The sequence below is a fragment of the Marmota marmota genome, unplaced genomic scaffold (genome assembly GCF_001458135.2).
Source record: "Marmota marmota marmota unplaced genomic scaffold, marMar, whole genome shotgun sequence".
NCBI classification, from domain to species: Eukaryota; Metazoa; Chordata; class Mammalia; order Rodentia; family Sciuridae; genus Marmota; species Marmota marmota.
This window is the reverse complement of record NW_025999998.1, coordinates 18,238,304-18,259,472: the sequence shown is the minus strand read 5'-3', so window position 1 is coordinate 18,259,472 and position 21,169 is coordinate 18,238,304. Positions and strand designations below refer to the sequence as shown.

General features: G+C 38.7%; 1 protein-coding gene across 11 annotated transcripts in view; it reads left to right on the top strand.

Moving 5' to 3' along the window:
• Prune2 (prune homolog 2 with BCH domain) overlaps positions 1-21,169 on the top strand; it is a 259,308-nt gene that overhangs the window by 193,132 nt on the left and 45,007 nt on the right. For all 11 annotated transcript variants that reach the window (XM_048806933.1, XM_048806938.1, XM_048806942.1 and 8 more), the window contains exon 10: positions 17,069-17,148. In XM_048806933.1, coding sequence (XP_048662890.1) covers positions 17,069-17,148 — 80 coding nt within the window. The remainder of the gene's footprint in view (positions 1-17,068; positions 17,149-21,169) is intronic.

The window sequence follows — 21,169 nt, the reverse complement described above, 5'->3', positions numbered from 1 at the left end:
GTTTTTCAACCATTTATTGAAAAGATTGCTGTTTCCTCATTGAATAAGCTTGGCACCCTTGCTGAAGATCATTTATGCATATATTTATTTCTGATCTTGCTGTTTTATTCTAATGGGCACTACATCTCTTTATGCCAGAGTCACACTGTTCTGTTTATGGCTGCTTTGACATCATTGTTGAAAACAGGAAGTGTGAGACCTCAAACTTTGTTCCTTTTCAAGATTGTTTTGGCTATTTGAGGTCTCTTAAAATTCCATATGCATTTCAGAATGGATTTTTCTGTTGTTTGTTTGTTTTTTTTTTTTTTTTCAAGAAAATGTCTTTGGGATCCAGGGTACTTGCTTTTGAAAATTAGTTTTCTATTTTAATTTTTAACAAACTTATTTTAGTGACAGCAGCACTATTTAATCCTTATGTACATCAGTGATTATGTGCCAGGCAATGTTCTCTATGCTTACCTAAATCAACTCATGAAATCCTATAACAACTCTAAAAGTACACAGTGATTCTTTCCCCAATTTACAGATGAGGAAACTGAGGTACATACAAATTCTGCAACTTGCTTTAAGTCACATATTTACAAAGATCAGAGCCAAGGTACAAGTTCAGGCTTGATCCCTGTTCTGCAGTCTGTGTTTCAAGTGCCTTGAGGATTTAACTATTATCCTATACACTTTCTGAAAGAAATAAAACACTACATACGTAATCAGGCTACATAAGCTAGGTTCCAGTTAGACATTGTACAAAATATCAGAAAGGGCCACACATCTCAGTGGGTAATATCTCAGAGACATGCTTCCCAATTTTTTTTCTACAATAACATTATTACTCAAAAGAACAAAGTAATAACAAAACAAAACAAAACAAAAAGATTTCTTGATCAAAAAGAAGCAAACAAAATCAAACAGATTTGTTTTCTGTAGGGCATCTCAGGGTCCCTAACAGAGTTGTGTGCATTATGAAAATTCCAAAGGAGGATGTTATGTATGATATTCCCCACACTTATATGGCACAAACCCTTTTGGCATAGACACGTGGAACTGGGCACACACTTTGGGAAGCAATGATTTAAATATATGACCATACTCTCCTTCTGTGTCTCACCCCAGGAAACTGGGGAACACTCAGGTGCGAATCCTTCCCCTGTATATATGTGTGTGTTCCTTGGTATTCCCCTGTCAGTCTCAGACCTGAGATCAAGGGTGGCTTCCAGGGATATGTTCCTATCTTGCCCAGGCTGGCATCCTGGCCTTCCCCAGGAAAGTCACTGGGATCTGAGAGGTCACTCAGTTTTCAACCACAAGACAGTGACTATGTGGAAGTGAAAAGATAAAGGAAGTTAATGCCAGAAGAAAGCAAAAAACAAATGACCCGTCAGGAAGGAAATCTAGAAAATAACAAGGGGATGCTGTTACCATAAAGAAGCACACTGGTCCGTGTATTTAGCACATGTTCCCTGAATGCAGGTTGCAAGACAGTGTTCTCAGACCCTGTAGGGACTGTGGGAATCCCATGGTGCCATCACCCTGCAGGAGCAGATAGTCTGCTCATCCAGATGGAGGGGTTCAGTTCTTGGCTCATCTGCCTTCCTCACCTGTGAAACAGGGAGAGAGGGGAATGCCTCAAAGGGATCCCATCAAAAAACCAAGTTGGGCTGGGGTTCAGCTCAGTGGTAGATCATGCTTAAGCATGTCGAAGGCCTAGGGTTCAAGTCCTAGTACTGGAGGAACAAAAGGTAATTTTAAAAGCTTAAAGAGATATGGAGTTAGAGAGATACTATGTGGAATCAAAGATCCCCTCCCCCTACACACACACTATAAAGATAAGAACATAAAGTAATAAAATTTTCATAAAAAAGAAGAAAAATTGTAAAACTGAAATAAATGCAGCAAGTCTAACAAAATAGGCAAAGCAACAGTACAAGAATCCAGAGGGAAAAGAATAGGCGAATGTAGAAGAGAAACTCTTGAAAGATAGAAAGCAAGTGTTGAAACACAGACTGCAGAACAGGGATCAAATTAGATCCATTTAAAACTACTGTAAAAGATGAATCCTCAAGGTTATATGCAGCAACTGCTGTGAGAGGCAGGCAATGCCTGTGTCTTATTTGTTTTAAAAGCCCCACTGCTCGCTCAGAGTAGACATTAGAAAATACTTGTGAAGATGAAAAAATATGATAGACATGGCCAGAGCGGGCAGCAGCACCTGCATCATGACAGGATACTCTGAGCCTGGGCTTGCCTGGCTTTCCTCCATGATGCTGACGACATTTCAGTCCCTGGGCTTTGCTCATCCTCCTGCTTCTGATACTTCATTCATTTTGAAAAGCATCCAGGGCCCTGAGAATATGTCAGGGGATGTGACAGCCTGATATTGCTACTGATGAACAACTGAAATGACAACTTCCTAAGCATTCCTTTTATTCTAAAATTAATTCAAATTTGCTCAAGTGGAGATTTCTGGAAACTCTTATAGAATCTTATTATTTTTAAATTTTTTTTTAATTTTCAAATGTTGCCACATGCTTATGTTTTATAAATTGAAACAACACAGAAGAGGAAATAAATGAAACTAAAAATCCCTCCTCCTCTATACTTATTCTATTACATAATCACAATTGACAGTATATTCTGTTCTTTTTAGATATTGTCTATATTTAAATATATATATGTGTATATTATTTTATGAAAATAGTATAATTTGAAACACAGCACCTTGTTACTTGATTTTTTTATTAAACATATCTTAAATATTACATGTCAATACATTTAGAAATTATTTTGCATTTAAATACTAGTGGATATCATGCTATATTTAGTCACTCTCCTACTGATGTGCATTGAGAGTCTCTTTTCCTTTTATACACAAAAACAAATGAACAAACAAAAAAGTCACAATTCTTTCAATCCCAGCACAGAAAAAAACAAAATTCATTTTTTGTTAAAAAACTAATCAATTTTATTCACACTACCCATAAAAGGCAATTTACATTTTTACATAAAATTGTTGACATAGAGCAATATAATGTTGAGTAGTATATCTGATTAGAAATACAATACAGTAAATATATGTGAAAATTAATAGCATACTTTAGTGATTACCATTTATTCTGTACTCTCTACATTTTTACATCGATATCTGTATTTTGAGTGGAAAATTTTCTTTAGTTACTGAATGAACAACTAGGTTCCAAGGTTGCACTAGTCAGGGTTAGTTAGAGGAACAGAATCAATAGGAAGTATAATCATAAACAGGGGATTTAGTAGGTTAGCTTACACAACTAGAAGCTGGATAGTCCACAATGGCCATCTGCAGGCTGGAGAGCTGGAGGAACCAGTAGCTGCCTAGCCCAAGAGGCTGAAGTCCCAGAAAAAGAGGGATCAACAGGGGTATCCTAGGCATCTGGAGAATCATTGGCCGGGTTGGCTTTAAAAGAGTGAAGAAGTGAGAGTCCAATATCCTCAGACCATAGATCAAGACTCCTGTTCAAGAAAAATCAAACTTGCATCTGCTGCTACTTCTTTGTTCTTCCAACTTTTATTCCATCCAAGCCATCATCCTATTGGATGGTGCTATCACGCTTGAGGAGGGTCTCCATTTCAGTTGGCTATCTCACATGCCAATCATTCCTAGACACACCCTCTTAATCCAATCAAGTTGACTATTCAAAATAACCTACAAAGGTCCAGGACAAAAAGGCCTGAAGTATTTTTCCCCAAAGAGAAAGATGGTAAGAAGTTCTTGACCATTGGACTAGATGCTCCCCTCAAAACTTCTTAAAAGGTGACTCAACCATTAACCCAGTCTGTATGAGCAGAAGACTAGGAAGGAGGAGAGGGAGGGGTTATCAGGAAGCATTTCCTGGCTAAGAGTACTGGGGTGCATCCCTTTTTGCCCCTCCAAACCCAAGTGAGGGTTGCTCAAAAGAGTCGTGGGTAAAGACTTGTAATACTTCCACAAGGGAAGCTGGCATCTCATTCTCTGCCTGGAGGCACTTAGACAGCAGATTTGTGAGTCTGCCTTCTTCCTGTCTGAGCAAATGAACATCAGAGAGAGGGTGGCCATGGGTGGCCTTGCACTATCACTCTTTAGAAAGACAGGGTAGTATTATGGGTGTACTGTGGGTTCCAAAATGCCAGAGACAGTAATAGATTTGGGCCATATTGAAGTCGGGTAGGATTGTATGTCCCCAGACTCATTTGTTGAAGTCCAATCCAGCAGAGGGGTAGAGATTGCTCTTCCACTTGTAATGGGGTTATGTCCAGATGGACCCATTGTAATTTGAAAATATCATAAATGGAAAATATATTTAATATACCTAACCTACCAAACACCATTTGGTAGCAGAATATCACACTGTAGAGTCTTGGTGGTTTCCCATCGGACTGGGAGCCGATTCCCAATGCTGCAGCTCAGCATCAACAGTATTATATTGCCAACCCAAGAAGATATCAAAACTCAAAATTTGAAATATGGTTTCTTCTGAATGTGTATTGCTTTTGTATTATTATAAAGTAAAAAATAATTGCTAAATTGAACCATCATTAACTGGGGATGTCAGTTTTGAAGATAAGATCTTTATAAAGTGGCAATTAATTTAAAACAAGGTCATTAAGGTGGGCCCTAAATCCATAATACTGCTGTTCTTATAAGAAGCCACGAGGACACAAGCCCAGACTATGTGAAGATAGAAGGGGAAGGCAGCTATCGATAAGCGACAGAGGACAGAAGAATCCTGCTGAAACCCTGATTTTTAACTTATTGCCTCCAGAATTGTGAGAAAATAAGTTTCTCTTGATGAAACCACCAAGTCTGTAGTCATATTTTGCTCTGACGGCCAGAGTTTGCAAAGCCTCCAGTCAGAGGCAGGGCCAGGAACTGGGAACAAGGAAAGGATGTGGAGTCAGGGCAGATCTTCTCTCTCAGTCAGGTGGACAGTACGGAGGCCCCATGCACTTGAGGAGTAGCACAGAGGACGGAGGCTCTCAGGACTGGGCCTGAGAGAGGAGTGAAAGGACAGCCCAGGCTCTCCACATCCTCCCCATCTTCCCAGCACGCCCTTCTGTGGAATGTAAGATGCTGGAGTAAGAGTGGGGAGTGGAAGAGCCCTCCCCGTTCCAGTTCTCTGAAGCATCATGGGCCAGCACAGCTAAGAGGAGAGCAAAGGAGATAATGTTTTAAGATGAGAAATTTGCAGTTTAAACTGGATTGGATTTTAATAACTGAAAATTACAAGAAAACTTAACACAGGGAAGGGAGATTCAACATAGAACTGTTGGAAGTAGTTACAAAAAAATTTTAGTATTTCATGGTTGTATCACAGTCAAATTCAGTCTGCTCAAAAACCCCACAGTTTTGCAGGGTTTTCTATAGTAACTGTCTTTTTACATATATCCTCATGTATATCTGAGTATTTTACTCCATGTATTCTTAGAACAGCTGGCTAAAAGCTATCACATTTAAACTCCTGTTAAATAACAACTAAAACTACACCTGAATTTATACTTTTTTATATGCACACAAACATGTTTGAGGGTGCCACTTGCACCAGCATTAAAGCTTCACAATTTGACAAATATGTCCAACTTTGAGAAAATGAAATGTTACTCAGGTGGTACTCAAGAGCAGCATTTGGCAAACTATGGCCATTCCCATGTGAAGTCCAGTCTACCACCTATTTTTGTACATGGTAGTTTTTGTGGGAAGGGAGTTGCTGGGGATTGAGCCCAGGGCCTTGCGCTTGGTAAGGATGCGCTCTAGCACTGAGCTACATCCCCAGCCTCTGCGCAAGTCTAGTTGGCACACATCCATACCCGTTAATTTACATTTTGTCTGTAGCTGCTTTTGTGCTACTGTGGCACAGTTGAGTAGTGGCAGGCTGTATGGCAGGCAAAGCATAACATATTTAATATCCAGCTCTTTGCAAAGAAACTCTGCTGACCCCAGCTCTAGAGCAGTCAAAGACTTAAGTCTTCTACCACGCCCTGTGGGTCAGCACATATAACTGCTTGAGCAGCAGTTGAAAGTAATCTATATATGTTCCCATAATTATTTCTGGTGCCAGATTGTCCAGGACTTTTTGGTGACTCCACATTCTTATACTACTTAGGAAAAGGAAGTTAAACTAAGGAGGTGCACCCATTGCAATGAGCTCTGGGGAAGGGGAACCCTAGTGAGCTTCTTTCAAGAGGCTAGAGCTGGGAGGCATCTGTGGACTGGTCTTCCCAAAGGATAAGTGCAAAGTGAGGCTAAGCTGGTGAATTCAGTCATGAACAGAGGAGCCTGTGCTGAGATCTTGGTCAGTTCTGTTCACTTGGACCTCCTGCAGAAGCTGTTGTCCTTGGCACTGAAGCTTGTCTTCAATTTTGGAGGAAAAAAAAAGACAAACAAGAGTCCACTTCTTTTCTCCTTCCCTTCATAAGAACTTCATTCTTTCTTTGCCAAACCCACTCCCAGTTGCTCCAAATATCATCAAAGAGGAGTGTTATTGCTAGGTGAAAGGGCTTAATAAATGTCTGGCTGAGTGAACTTTGCCTAATTATGCTCAAAGTCATTACTTCTTTGTAGAGCACCTAATATTCCCAAATTATATTTTGAAGAAAGGCTAACTTGGAAAGTAATTTGTTGAAAGAAAAAAATTTTTTTTTTTTTTTTTTGGTTTGGATGCTGGGAATTGAACCCAGGGCTTCACACATGCTAACCAGGCACTTTACCACTGAGCTGCACTTCCACCCCTTGTTGAAAGAGAATTTTGATGGTCAAGGGCAAATATGTAGTGAGACATTCTGAGGAGCACTTTCCAAAAAGGCAGGGTATTTTCACACTTCTAAATAATGTGTCTTTGTTCAATAGCTATTTTTCATCTTCATAACCCGCTAGGTCCTTTCCCACCCACTGGAACTTCAGGTCCTCCAGAAGCTTCGGGTATGTGCGAAGGGGGATGAGAGAGGAGGAGGAGGGAGACAGACAGGTTTTATATCTGAAATTGTAGGAACATGCAAAGCATCTATGTAGGTGAGGATAGGGTGCTGTTAGATCTGACCCAACTCTGTGGGTTGGGGATAAGATCCAGGGACTGAGCTGGCTGAACCGAGTTTTACAGGACAAACAAGATTCACAGGGCTACCTGGAGAGGGGAATGGGAGGAGGCGCAAATCTAGAATTGCTCACCAGTTCTGTTCTGGGGCCAGAATATATTCCCTGAGGCAGCTGGAATGTTGAAAGCATTTTTTTTTTTTTTTTTTAAACAGGGACATTAAGGTGAATATGGACAGGCATTTTCAGTTAGAGATTTAGAGGAGAGAGGCAGGAAGTTCAGAAACAGAAAGAAAGGCCAAGAGGTTTCTGCAAGAATAAACTTGATAAGGCATTATCATTAAGAATGGAGAGGAGAGAATGAAGGACTGCATGGGAAACTGGATTAAGAAGAAAAGAAAGTAAGACTGGGTACCAGTTTAGGTGATTTGTAGATATTCACTAGGATGGGGAATAGATTACTAGCTAGTGCCATGTAGTAAATTACCCTGAAATTTAGCAGCTTAAAACTACAGCCATTTATTATCTCCCAGGTTTTGTGTCAGAAATTCAAGTGTGGAGTAGTTGGGTGGTTCTGGCTCAGGGTCTCTTATTAAGGGTCTAAGGGTTTCTTATTGAGACATCAGCCAGGGCCATGCTCATCTGAAGGCTTGCATCAGGCTGAGGATCTGCTTCTAGAACGGCTTGCCCCCTTAGCTTCTGGCAGAAGTTTTTCTGTCCCGAATTTGTATTTTTTGGTGCTGGGGTTGAACTGAAGACCTTGCATATGTTAAGGGCTATACTCTCAGTTCCTCTTACCTGGATTTTTATAGAAATCTCAGCTCCTTGACACATAGACCTCTCCACAGGACTCCTTGAGTATTCTGACAACACGGCAGCTGGCTTCTTCCAGACTAAGTGATCAAAAGGAGAGGAAGGCCTTTAAGGACCTTGTCTTAGTAGCCACACATGGTCACTTCTTCCTTATTTTGTTCTTTGAAAGCAAATCACTGTTTAGTCCATGCTTAAAGGAAGGAAAATTAGGCTCCACCTTTTGAAGGTATAGAACTTTTGGATATTTTTTAAAAACCATCACAGAAAATGTAGGATGCACCTGATTTGTGTAGAAGATGTTAGATTCAGTTTTGTACTTGTTGAGTTCTGCATGGCTATGAGGAATCCTAGTTTTGAGTGTAAGTTGACATTAGACACAAGTATATGCCCTTTCCCAACATGAGATTGTGCATCTAATTTAATTTTATCAATAACAAACAAATGGCCAGGTGCAGTGGCACACGCCTATAATCCCAGTGACTCAGAAGGCAGAGGAAGAAGGATCATGAGCTCAAAGCCAGCCTCAGCAACTTAGTGAGGTCCTAAGCAACTCAGTGAGACCCTGTTTCTAAATAAAATACAAAATAGAGCTGGGAATGTGGCTCAGTGGTTGAGTGCCCCTGGGTTTAATCCCCAGTACCAAAACAAAACAAAGCAATCAAACAAAAACAAAACAAAACAAACAAACAAACAAACAAAAAAAACCCAAATGTATTGATATCTATTAAAGTTATAGAAAAAAATATTAAAAGAGGATGAGTGGCATACAGCTGGCAGTAAGAGATACAATTCTGCATGCACCTCCATTCTCTATCAAAGATATAATTATCATCTGAAAAGCAAAATAAACTTAGGCTTTTTTTATTATTCTTGTTTCAGTGTGTCTCAAATGCTAGTGTTTCTAAGATTCAAATGCTGTGAAGAAGTTTGTCAACAAGACCACTTTTGCTGTATTCAGGGGACAATTCAAGAAATTGTGTGTGGGTGGGGATCATTTGGGGTACTGAGTGATGTTTTTGCTACCTTTAGAGTTTTGGAATCTGAGCCTGAGTAAGGAGACTGCATTGTCATTGTCCTTTGGGAACCCACAGATGTGGCTTGTGAGGTTTTGCAGATTCCCTAAAGAAGGTGATATTTGGGTGAATGTGCAGGCTCAGCTCTCTGTTGTTCACTTCTTTCCCTGTTCTCTCCTCCTTCCTTCACCTCCCTCTGCCAGCTGGCTCCTAGGACTCTTCTTCCTGCTTGGCTACAGAGCTTATCTGTTCCAGGGGGAGTGAGGCTCAGCTGGGTAGTGAATCCGAATCATTGCCAAGAGCCTGATTTCATGGGCTTGATCACAGCTTCCTGTTGTGGAACCTCTCATCCTTGGTCTCAGCTTGATCAAGCTGAGCATGAAACCTGGTGCAAGTCAATCTTACCTCCTACTCTGAGCAATTTGAAAAGTTATCTGGGGTTCACAGAGTGGCGTGTATTGTTGTTTTAAATTTTGCAGCTATTTTATCAGACAGGAATCCTGAAATGACAATCCTCCAGCCACTCAGCTATTTATGTACTTAACAAAGGATGACAAGCATCTCATGAAAGTATTGTTTGGTTTTTTCCCTACGTTTTGGCATCATTTCTAGAGAAAGTGACTTTATCTGACATGTGTATCACATTTGACTAGAAGGAAGTCAGAATAATTTGAGTAACTCTGACATAAGGGAACTTTCCATTTATATAATCATTTCCCCAAAATACAACAGCACAATCATCAGTGTTTTTCTAAAGAACAATCGGCCCCAGGTCTTGACCTGCTACTGTACTTCTTATGACGCTGTATATTTTAGTAGCCAAGCTTATAAGAAGGTTTGCTCCCACAAAGGGGTGCTGCCTGCTGCTGAGTGTATGTGCCTGTCAGGAAACATTACCATCTAGAAATGTTATCTGTGTGTGTGTATGGGTGTGTGTGTGCGCCAAGTCTTGGTGCACTAGTCATTACCTTTCAAAAAGAACCTGGTTTCAAGCAAAGCTAGTCCTACAATAATCAAATCCCTCCAGATCCAGATATACTGGAAAAAAATTAAAAATGTAGAAAGGGCTTAATTTTAGACCCATTCTAAAAGCAAGAGGGTGCCTCTGTGTCCCAAAGTTTTGCATCTGTTGACCTTTACTATCTGTGGTGTCAAGATTGTCATGCTACAACAATGAGCCTTCTTTATTAAGAAGAATAAATGCCAGAAACATAATGACCTGCCAATCTATATGGGATCCATTCTCAAATTGGAAAATTCTATTTACATTACTGTCCTCTACTTGGTGGCATTCATTTGGGGGAGGGGGTACACAGATTTAGCAAAGATAGCATAAATCACATAAGGGCAGGATTATTTTTATAACTGCCTCTTGGCTAATTCAGGCCATCTTGTTTTCTTATTTTTTTTCCTAGTATTTTTTGTTTATTTGTTTTGGGTTGTTGTTGTTGTTATTGTTTTGTGGTGCTGGGGATTGAACTAAGGGCCTGTCCATGAGAGGCAAGTACTCTTACCAAATTAGCTATATCCCCAGCCCCCATCTTATTTTCTTTTTTTGTGATTTGTTTTTAAATGGTACATTATAGTTACACATATGGAATTATATGGATTCATTGTGATATACTCGTACATGCACATAACATAGTGTGGTCAATTGTTCGTTTCTCCCATTTCCCATCCCTCCTCCGCCCCTCAATCCCCTTACTCTACTTCTCTGTTATCCCTTCTATTTTGATGAGGCCCCCTCCCTTTTAAAATTCCTTATTTCTCTCTAGATTCCTCATTATTTTCTAATATCTGAATTTAAGGCCATTTATTTTCCTCTAGGAACTTCTTTAGCTGCTTTCATTTGCTAGGTAAGGCGTTGTTATTGTTGGGTCACATACAAGTGTGATTTTGTCTTCAAACTTTCTTTTTGTAACTGATTTCTAAATTAAAGTCTTGAAGTCAGAGAATATGGTGCATGTGAATCGACTTTGGTGTTTTATGGGACATCCTGTATGGTTCGAAAAAAATTCAATATTTTTACTGCATGCAGATCTGTCCATTAGATCAAGCTACATTATTGCATTGTTCAGATCTCCCACATTCTTTTTTTTTTTAATTTGTTTTGGTAGTGCTGGTGATCAAACCCAGTACCTCCTGTGTACTGAAAATGCTCTACCTCTGAGCTACACCCACAGGCAGGCCTAGAACTTCCATATTCGTACACATTTCAAATTCATTAATTCTTAAAAGGTATATTCAAGTTCCCCCATGAAATTCATTGTGTCTTATAATTTACATTCAATATTTGCTTTATATATTTTGAGACAGTTGCTGAAAGCTTGTTGGCTCTGAATTATAACATTTTCTGAAGAATTATTCTTTTTAACACTAAATAATGTTTTTAGCCTTAATATTGCCTTTTCTGCTTAAAGTCTGTTTTGTTTGACATTAATATTATGCTTTCTTGTGTGCAATCTTTTTCTGATATATCATTTTATACCACTGTATTGTAAATGTGTCTTCTGCATCATTATTATGTTACTTATTTCTTTTATAAGCAGCATGGCTACTCAGGGCTCAAGTGGCATTACCTATTATGGCAAACCTAAGTCTCACTGCTTTAGCACAGTCATTTACCTTAATCCTTACTGTGTTTTTTATATTGTTCTTTTTTGGTTTTGGTTTTGTTTTCTTTCATTGCTGTGACTGCATTTTATAGCAACCATGGTGTTTTTTTCTGCTAGGAAGGCTTTGTTTTTGTATTTTGGTGTGCGCTCTTCTTTCAAAAAAGTTTATTTTTATCTTGCTCCCAAGTAGGTTTCCATTAAGTCCCTAGGGTGTAAAAATAAGTATTACCAAGTGTTTTTTTTTTTTTTTTTTTTACAATTAATTCTTCTGGGTTGTAGATATTCAATGATGATAGATGAATTTCAATTTTAACTTCTTTATTTGGGTTTTCTGCATCACTCAGGTAATATAAATTGAGACATGCTTATCACATGACAAGTGTCTACAATTCTTGTATGTTGCTTTTTATTTTCTACCCAATATCCCTGGTAGACTGTGCTTTCCAAGGTCAAAGAAAAGAGTTTTTTCTCATCCCCTTTATACTAGTGGAATATTTCTTTAAGCTCCACAGCCTCATTTAGAAGTTAAGATCTGTGCCTTTCTTAAAGCATCCAGAGGTCTCTTCTGCTATGGGACCCTAGGGCCTATATCCAGTCTAGAAATCCTACAAACTACCATTTTCAGCATATTTCCAATAACTCTTCAATTTGGCACCCAAGGATTTCCCCTGGTTTCTTTGAAACTTGGAAATGTATTAATTACCTTTTGGATATTCTATTCCATCTGGCACATTTCTTATATTTATAGGGATATGGTAGTCCCACCTTATCTGCAGGGGATACATTCCAAGATGTTCTGCAAATGTCTAAAACCACATAGTACTGAACCCTATATATGTATACTATGTTTAATAAGGTTTAATTTATAAATTAGGCATAGTAACACATTAACAACAGTAACCAATAATAAAATAGTTATAGCAATTGTAACAATATATCATAGTAAATTATTTAAAACATATGAGTTGCTTACTTCTAGAATTTTCCATTTAATATTTTCAGAGCTCAGTTTGCCATGAGTAACTGAAATCCCAGGAAATGAAATAATGTAGGTGGGGAACCACTGTACATGACATTACACCTTGCCAGACATAGCTAACAATTCCTAATCTCTCTTTTTTAGTAAAGAGAGAAGCTGTGGAGTGAGATCCAGGGGTGTCCAATTCAAAAGTAACAGCATTATTTTTATTATATTTAATTTATGTGACCATGTATTTTAGGTGAGTGGTTTAAGTTTCTGTATACACTGGTGACACAAACCTTCCTATCAAAGTAACTTTACATAAATAAATGTCACTTTGAAAGAAAAATATTATATAAATTGACAAGTAACAGATGACTCTGACAAAAAAAAAAAACAACCCATAAAGATGGCACATTAATACCAAAGTTTATAGAATACTCAAAAGCATTTGATGTCCATCTGAAGCTGTTTCTCATTTATTAAAATGTTCTTTTATGCTTTAGCAACCCTGACAAGAAGTTATGTATTGTCAATGTGAGACTGGGGAATGGGGAAATGGGTTACTCAAATTAGGAAAGAAATTTTTCCCCATATTGTGAGTTAGATATTCCCTTCAAAACAATAAAAGCTGTATAGGCAAAAGCTACTAGATGGGGGCTGGGGATGTAGCTCAAGTGGTAGTATGCTTGCCTAGCATGTGTGAGGCACTGGGTTCAATTCTCAGCACCACATAGAAACAAAATAAAGATATTGTGTTCACCTAAAACTAAAAAATAAAAAAAAAGGTACTAGATGATGATACGGTAACAAATGACTCCAATGTCTCATAGCCAAACAGAAGGAAAATTCATTTCTTGTTCACATCTCCCACAAGCTTTCATAGGGGATTCTGCTTACCACAGGCACTTAGAACCCTGCAAAGGTGGGAAGGAGGTGGCACCTACACTTGCTCATAAGTCTTCTGCCCAGAAGAGACACCTGTATTTCTGTTCCTTTTTATCAGCCAAACCATGTTACATAGCCACTATAACTCCCAAGGGGCAGGAAAGTGAAATATTAACATGTACACCAAAGACCAAGAGCCAGAAATATGGGTGAAGAACAATATAGCTACATACAGCATCAGTCAGCAAAGAAACCATAAAATATTTCTGTCTCATCCTCTAGGTGGAGACATATGGCTAGTTTAGCCACAGTAGAGTCAGACTTGTGTTTGTAACCCTCTTTGTTAGCTCCATTTTGTGTACACAAGATCCAAAATTAAGCATTTGATATAGGTAGATAAGATATAACTACCTATCTTTTGGTTGGACAGATTCACTACCTAACAGATTCTGAGAGGCTTCCATAGCTTATCCGAAAACTACTATTCCAGAGGCTGAGAGTGTAGCTCATGGGTAAAGTGCTTGCCTAGCATTCGTGGATCCCCAGGTTCAATCCCCAGCATTGCAAGAAAAAATAAAATTAGCAGCCTGCTTCACTCCAAGTACTATGTTTGGTTTGGCCATTTCATTTCTACAAATGTTTATGAACCCAATGTATGAATGTGATTGAAGTATTTATAGAGTATGACTTAGGTTTCTCCCTAACTTACTTGTAGACTATTCTGGCTCAGATTTCTCCCCATCCCTAAGGTTTTCTTAAAGGTTCCCATAGCCCTCTTTAGTATCCATGGGTTTGTGAGAGCCCTTCCCTCCAATCACCCCGTCCCCATCACAACCTTCAGGTTTTCCCTTCCCTGGGTGCATGCCACCACTGGCTTTCCAGCACCTTCTTCACAGGGTCTCCTGCTCTGTGCTGAGAGGCAAAGGGTCTGTTCTCTAATGTCAATGAATCTGAGGGCATTTATATACTCCAGAGATTTGTGATGTTGTAAAATTATCCCTTGCCTGGGCTAATACCCAAATTGTAGTAGCCTTGATTATGCTTTATCCAACCATGATACATACTTCCGTTAAACCATTACTACAGGTGATATTTTTTAAATGGGAAGTGGGGGGTGTGGTTCTTAAACTCAATGTTCTAAAATTTACAGAGTGCTTTCATATGTATTATATTTATTTACCATAGACGCTGTGATGTTGGGTATTTGTTCTATTCATTTAAAATCCAAAATGGTCAGCTAATCTTCTTAGAGTCAATCAGCTTTTCAGTACTAACAGTGATCCATAACTCAGAACTGTGACCTCACATCTGAGACTCCTTTAGTAATTCCATGATGCTGTCCTTAACTCACAAGCATTTATAAAACCTGCAGAATTGAAGCTAATACTCTCTATCCATTTTAAAACCCTTCAAATTTATTTTGAGGTTCAGGCCTGCATTTTTATGTGCTCTGTCAGGTTGGTAGGAATCTGAGGTCTTTATTTAGTTATTTATTTATTTTAAGGTTTACTCTTGGGCAGAAAACTAGAGAAATAATATATATGTGCAGTTAGGGTATTTCAGGCTCAAAAATTCTGCCTGGCACATATGTATTGATGTTTGTCTATACTGGATGCTGCAATAATAATGAATAAGACAGGTATGATTCTTATTCTCATGAAGCTTCAAATTCAATGGAGAAAGCAATTGTCATGGAAGGCAAAAAAGAGCTACAATGCAAAGCATTGCTTTTCTGTCAGTGCTTATTTTCAGGCATTGCACATTCTCCTTTTATTGGTAAGGAAACTGAGGCACAAAAAGGTAAAGTGGTCTGACACACAGTCAGTGATGAAACTGAAGTTTTGAATCCAGCTACTTTTAATAGCATTTTGTCATTAATGGTACTAGAAGGAGGTTGATGTAGGAGAATATACACAGATGGCTTCAGAAGACAAAAGGGTGAGTGTAAGAAAATCAAACTGCAGCAGCATGGGAAGCCAGACATCCATCCCTATGGGTCCCAGGACTTTCAAACCTGGGCCTGACATAAGACTTCTCAGTGGTCCCCTCCCCCACCCTACTGCTGAACAATGGGGTTCACTTCACCTCGTGTGGGGAGCTACACTGTGGCACAGGTTTTCTTGTTGCTGCATCATTGCTTTACTCACATGCCAGCCTCTTGCCCACTGTCTGTATTTCTCTTCTGCTAGGATCAGACCCATAGCCTTGATGTGTTAGGCAAGCATGGTCTCACTGAGCTGCACCCCCAGCCTTGCCCGCCGTCTTGATGTTAGGGGGCAGCTTTAGCTTTAAAGAACATTCAAGGTCAGAGTCACAGAAATTGTGTAGAGAGAGAAATTCTCTGTGTTAGCTTTCTGTTGTGGTAAAAAGAAAAAAAAATGAGACAATCACTTTAAAAGGAAGAAAGGGTTATTTGGGCTCATGGTTTTAGAAGTTTCAGACCATGGTCACTTGGCACTGCTGCTCTGAGCCTGTGGTAGGGCAGAACATCATGGAGGGAATGATGGCTGGCAACCAAGCATGGCCATGAAGCTACGCACCTCATGGCTGCTGGGAAGCAAAGAAAGAGAGGAAGGGGGTGGGGGTCCAACACCCTCTTCAAGGTTATGCCTCAGTGACCTGACTTTCTTTCACTAGGCCCCAGCTCTTTTTTTTTTTTTTCCCAGTGCTGGGGATTGAACCCACAGCCTTATGCATGCTAGGCAAACACTATGTCACTGAGCTACATCTGCAACCCTAGGCCGCACCTCTTATATACTATTGGACATGTTCCCACCACATCCTGAGAGTACCACAGGCTTTCAATCAAGCTTTTAGCACATGGGCCTTTGGGGGGCATTTAAGGTCCAAACCATAATACTCCGTGATGCAGTGTTTTCAGAGGGTTTGTGGGGTTGGCGGGCCAAGGCCTGGTGAGAGAAGCATTTATTCATTTTCTTGTGGTATTCTGCATCCAAACATCTCCATTGTTCAGTGAGAGAACCATTTCCTATGCATTCAACTTGTGATTTCAATGATTAAAGTGAAGAGAGGAAAAAAACTGTGTGAAAAGAAGGTGTTGAGTTCAATTTGTTTAATTTCACTCACTTCTCTCCAGGGGAGCAGTATTTTCCTATTTCCCTGCAATCCTCTTACCAAGTAGGTGAATATAAATGGCCTGGGCTCAGAACCAAATAGACACAAGAGATGGTAAGTTGTGACCAGAGCCATCCTCCCCACCCAACATATATTCATGATGAACCTTTAAATATTCAAAAAGTGAAGGAACATAGCAGAGTATACTGTCCTCTGCCCAAGGCAATTGAAGTCGTATACTCAAATCAACACAGGGGAGAAATACATACAAACTTGGGTCTTCTTTCCTCTAAAATATATATATATTGCTTCTCTTGTTGAAAAAATACATATTAAATATTCCCCAAAATATATTTTATCAGGTGTTTGTATTTCCAGTTTCTGAGTGTGGTCCTGTACTGTACTTGGGTGAGCTGGTAGGGGAAGGCATTTCTGTACTCAGGTGAACTTGGAGTTTGAGTTGCCCATGAAATTGGTGTTCATGGTTCTCTTTCACAGTTAATTGCAGAAACTCTATTTTAATTTGGGGTCACTTAACAATGGATTCAGTGCACATATTTGGCTTATTTCATTTGAGTTGAAAATCGTATCCAGTAATCTCTGGGTTTCCTTTTCAAAGAAAATAAAATCCCACCCAGTGTTTTACACTCTGCTTTGTTTTCTCCAGGCTACTGTCAGAGGATGTAGGAATGGACATCCCCTTTGAGGAGGGAATGCCAAGTCCCGATGCTGCAGACCTGAGGCCTGGTGAGAGAAGCATTTATTCATTTCCTTGGGGTATTCTGCATCCAAACATCTCCATTATTCAGTGAGAGAACCATTTCCTATGCATTCAACTTGTGATTTCAATGATTAAAGTCAAGAGAGGAAAAAAAACTGTGTGAAAGGAAGGTGTTGAGTTCAATTTGTTTAATTTCAGAGTTGATTTGAATATTGAAACTCCCTAGTGTGGGCCACATTTTATCACCTGGGCTGTGGCCCATGTTTTCAGTTCTTGTGATAACCAGTAGCTAGATATCATACTACCAAATTCTGGCTAGTGTCTAAGTTCCCCAAATTTACATGTAATTGTGTGATTGTTTAAAATTGGAAATATGATATCAAGAAAGCATAGTACCTTAATTATAAACAAACAAACAGGAAGGAGGTGGGGCGGGTGGAATTGTCACTCAGTGGTAGAGTACTTGCTAGCATGTACAAGGCCCTGGATTCAATCCCCAGAACTGTAAAACAAACAAAACAATAATAACCACAGAAAAATAAATAAATAAATAAATCCCTGGGACAATAACCTCATACTATAAGGATTTGTGTCTAAGGCAGACACACACAAAAAGACTAAAATTTTCAGTTGCAACCTACACAATTATCACTTTGCACTAGAATCACTCTCTTGTACTGCACCAGCTACAATATCATACCAAGATCCAGAACCGTGGCACTATTAATCATGCCTAGAATGAGGTAGAGACAAAGGAAGTAATGAAATTTGTCTTCCACCCTAGTATTTGAAGTGCATTCTTCAAAATACTAGTTGTGAGATAATTATTTTTTAAATGTTCTAAGGCCAATGGTGACCACTGAAAGTTTCTTTTGCTCTTCAAGAGTTACAGTATACTTTTCTTTCAATATTGGGGATGAAATCCAGGGGTACTCTAGCTCTTGAACTATATTCCCATTCCTTCTCTTTCTATTTTTATTTTGAGACAGGTTCTCACTAAGTTACTGAGGCTAGCCTCAAACTTGCAATCTTCCTACTTCAGCCTTCTGAGTAGCTAGAATTACAGGCATGTACTAGGCCCCACAATATACTTTTGAATATTAAAGGTATTAAGGCTATGGTTAACCTATATGGTTAGCAGCTAAATTCATGTGGCTATTTAAATTAATTAAAATGAATAAAATTTTAAATTCCACTCTTCAGTTGCACTAGTCAAGTACTCAGTACTACATAGAACATTTTCATTATCACAAAAATTATTTTTGACAACACTGTGCTAAAGATTCCTATAATATAGAAACCTAGTGTTTTTCAAATGTATTAGTCAGCAGAAACATTTTTTAAAGTAATACATAAAAACATTACATGGTACACAGTTTGGGTGATATTCCATGCAGAAAAGAAAAATCCTAATGATAAAGGAGTAGAACCAGTATCATTAGAACAGAGCCACAGTTAGAATTTCAGAGTTGAAGGGTATACCAGATAGCCTTCAAAATACTTTGTCCAGGGAAACCTGTTACTTCTGGTTTCAGGTAAAGACAAGAAACAGTTCTCCTACTACACTCTTACAAAGAGTACTTCTATAACCAGATATTTAGGATTTTTCCTACATATACCACACAGTTCTCTAGAGGACACCAACTGGGTATCCTATAATGCAGTTCAGTTCTGACATTATCTACCTGAAGATAGTGCCAGTTCCTACAGGTTAAGGGCTTAGTCCCACAAGACTTCCCCTACTTCAGAAACCAATTTTAAATCCTAATATGGACCTGTACTTTTGACCAATTGGCTATAAATAAAGATATTTACAAATCCCTTCCTCAGGTTTAGTAGTTTGATAGGACAGCTAATAGTACTAATGGAAATATTTTACTTACATTTACTGGCTTATTATGGAGCATATTATAAAAGACACAGATGAATACTCAGATGATGAGGTGCATAGGCATGTTTGGTCAATTTAAATTCAGAAATTATAAAAGCAAAAGATCCTTATTTCATTTTATTTATATATCTTGGGAATTGCAATTTGGGAAAATAAAGATTCAAACAGTTCTGAATGAGTGCTCCAAAGAAGTTCATGTTGTACAGGAATTTTAAAAGGAAGGAGAGCCGAGTGTGGTGGCACATGCATGTAATCCCAGTGACATAGGACACTGAGACAAGAGGATCATAAGTTAAGGGCAGCCTCAGCAACTTAATGAGACCCTAAGCAACTTAGCAAGTCCCTGTCTCAAAACAAATAATAAAAGGGCTGGGGACATTTTCAGTGGTAAAGCACCTCTGGGTTCCATCTCCAGTATGAATGAATGAATGAAGAAAAATAAAATAAAGGGAAGTAGAAGATAAGGAGAGAGAAATCTTACAAGTTACATGAAAAGGAAGATGAATGGTACAGAAAAGTTATCATAACACTAGGATACATATCACTAAGCTATACATGATTGATCTCCACAATTATCTTTAGTGAAAAATTCATTTGTTATTTGTGACAGTTGCAGCTACAGCATGCATTAAAAGATGTTAGTGTTTTTTGCAGACTTGGCTCAATTCAAAAGTTTACATTTCCATGCCCAATTCAAGAGTTCACTTTCTCAGGTAGTAGCTCCTAATACCAGTAATTCCTGGTCCCCTAATGACCTACTAACTCTGCCTTGAAGGGCTCTGTAAGTGTTGCTTTTTGTTATGATTTTCTTATAGTTTTCATATTTTCCCCTTTTGATCATGACTGAAAGCATCAATAATCAATCTTTGTATTATATGTTGATTTTAAGTAGATCTGGTCCCTTGGATCTGGGAAGGTTCATTCCCAGGAGGTCATATCCCTGTAAAGAAAAGGTGATTGTAGATAGAGAGCTTAAGGTCACATTTGAGTAACAAGGAGGCAGTCAGAGAGCAGGGCTTACAGAGGAGCATGGCTTATAAAATGACTTGTTACTTTGCACTTTGGGCTTTCACTGGATTCAATCCTCTGATGAATGACTGATGGCTTCTGGTTGACATGAGATCATTATTCAGGTAACAGAGGTAGTTAAACAGTGAGTTATGCATCATATTAAAAATTTATAAAAATACAAGCATCAATAAGAATAGCAAGGAGTATTAATAACACTATCAGTAAGGCTTTTAGCCAGCTGGAACCTGATCCAGACAGAGAATTAAAACAATTCTCCTAGGCTAAGTACAAGGTCATTTTAAAAGCAATTTTTTCATATAACTGATGAGTTGATTATTCATCAGTTGTATAGTCACAGAATTCTGTTTTAATAATAGCACAAGTACCCCCTCAAGAAACAGTGATAATATCAAGTGCCCTGTGGTTTTCTAAGAATGCTTTTCTTTCTTTCTAATATATGTATTTTTTAGTTATAGATGGACACAATACCTTTTTTTATTTTTATGTGGTGTCGAGGATTTAACCCAGTGCCTCACTCGTTCTAGGCAGGCGCTCTACCATTGAGCTCCAGCCCCAGCCCCAAGAATGCTTTTCTTATTAAGGGCATTTCAGTATTTACCAAGCGTAATGTTTGTCAGCTGTCGTTTAAGCCTTGATGGGTGAAATTAGCTAATACTTCCATGAGGGCAATCACATCTAAGAGCTCTAAAGTAGGAACAAACACAGCAACAATGATCGAATCCCTCTGTCTTTTAAGGGGGAAAAGTTCTTAGAGCCCATACTGAAGGAGGATTGAATATGCCTCTGTATCCAGTGAAAGCCCAAAGTGCAATGTCCTATTCAAGTGAGGGAAAGCCAAGGCCAAAGACTGGTTCCACAGAGCCATTGAGTTCCATTACATTCTCTCCAGTAAATGACAGGTCACCATTCTCAGTCTTTAGCGGATCAGAGGATCTTATGGTCATTATAGAAGAACAGGGTTTGGAAGGATACCACCCAAGGTAATGAGTACTATCTACTTGACCCATCTTAGTATGATTATGTTGCTCCCAATGTAAGGGTGAATCAGACCTTAAGTGACAATAGTAAGGGGTAAGCATATATATATATATATATATATATATATATATATATATATATATATA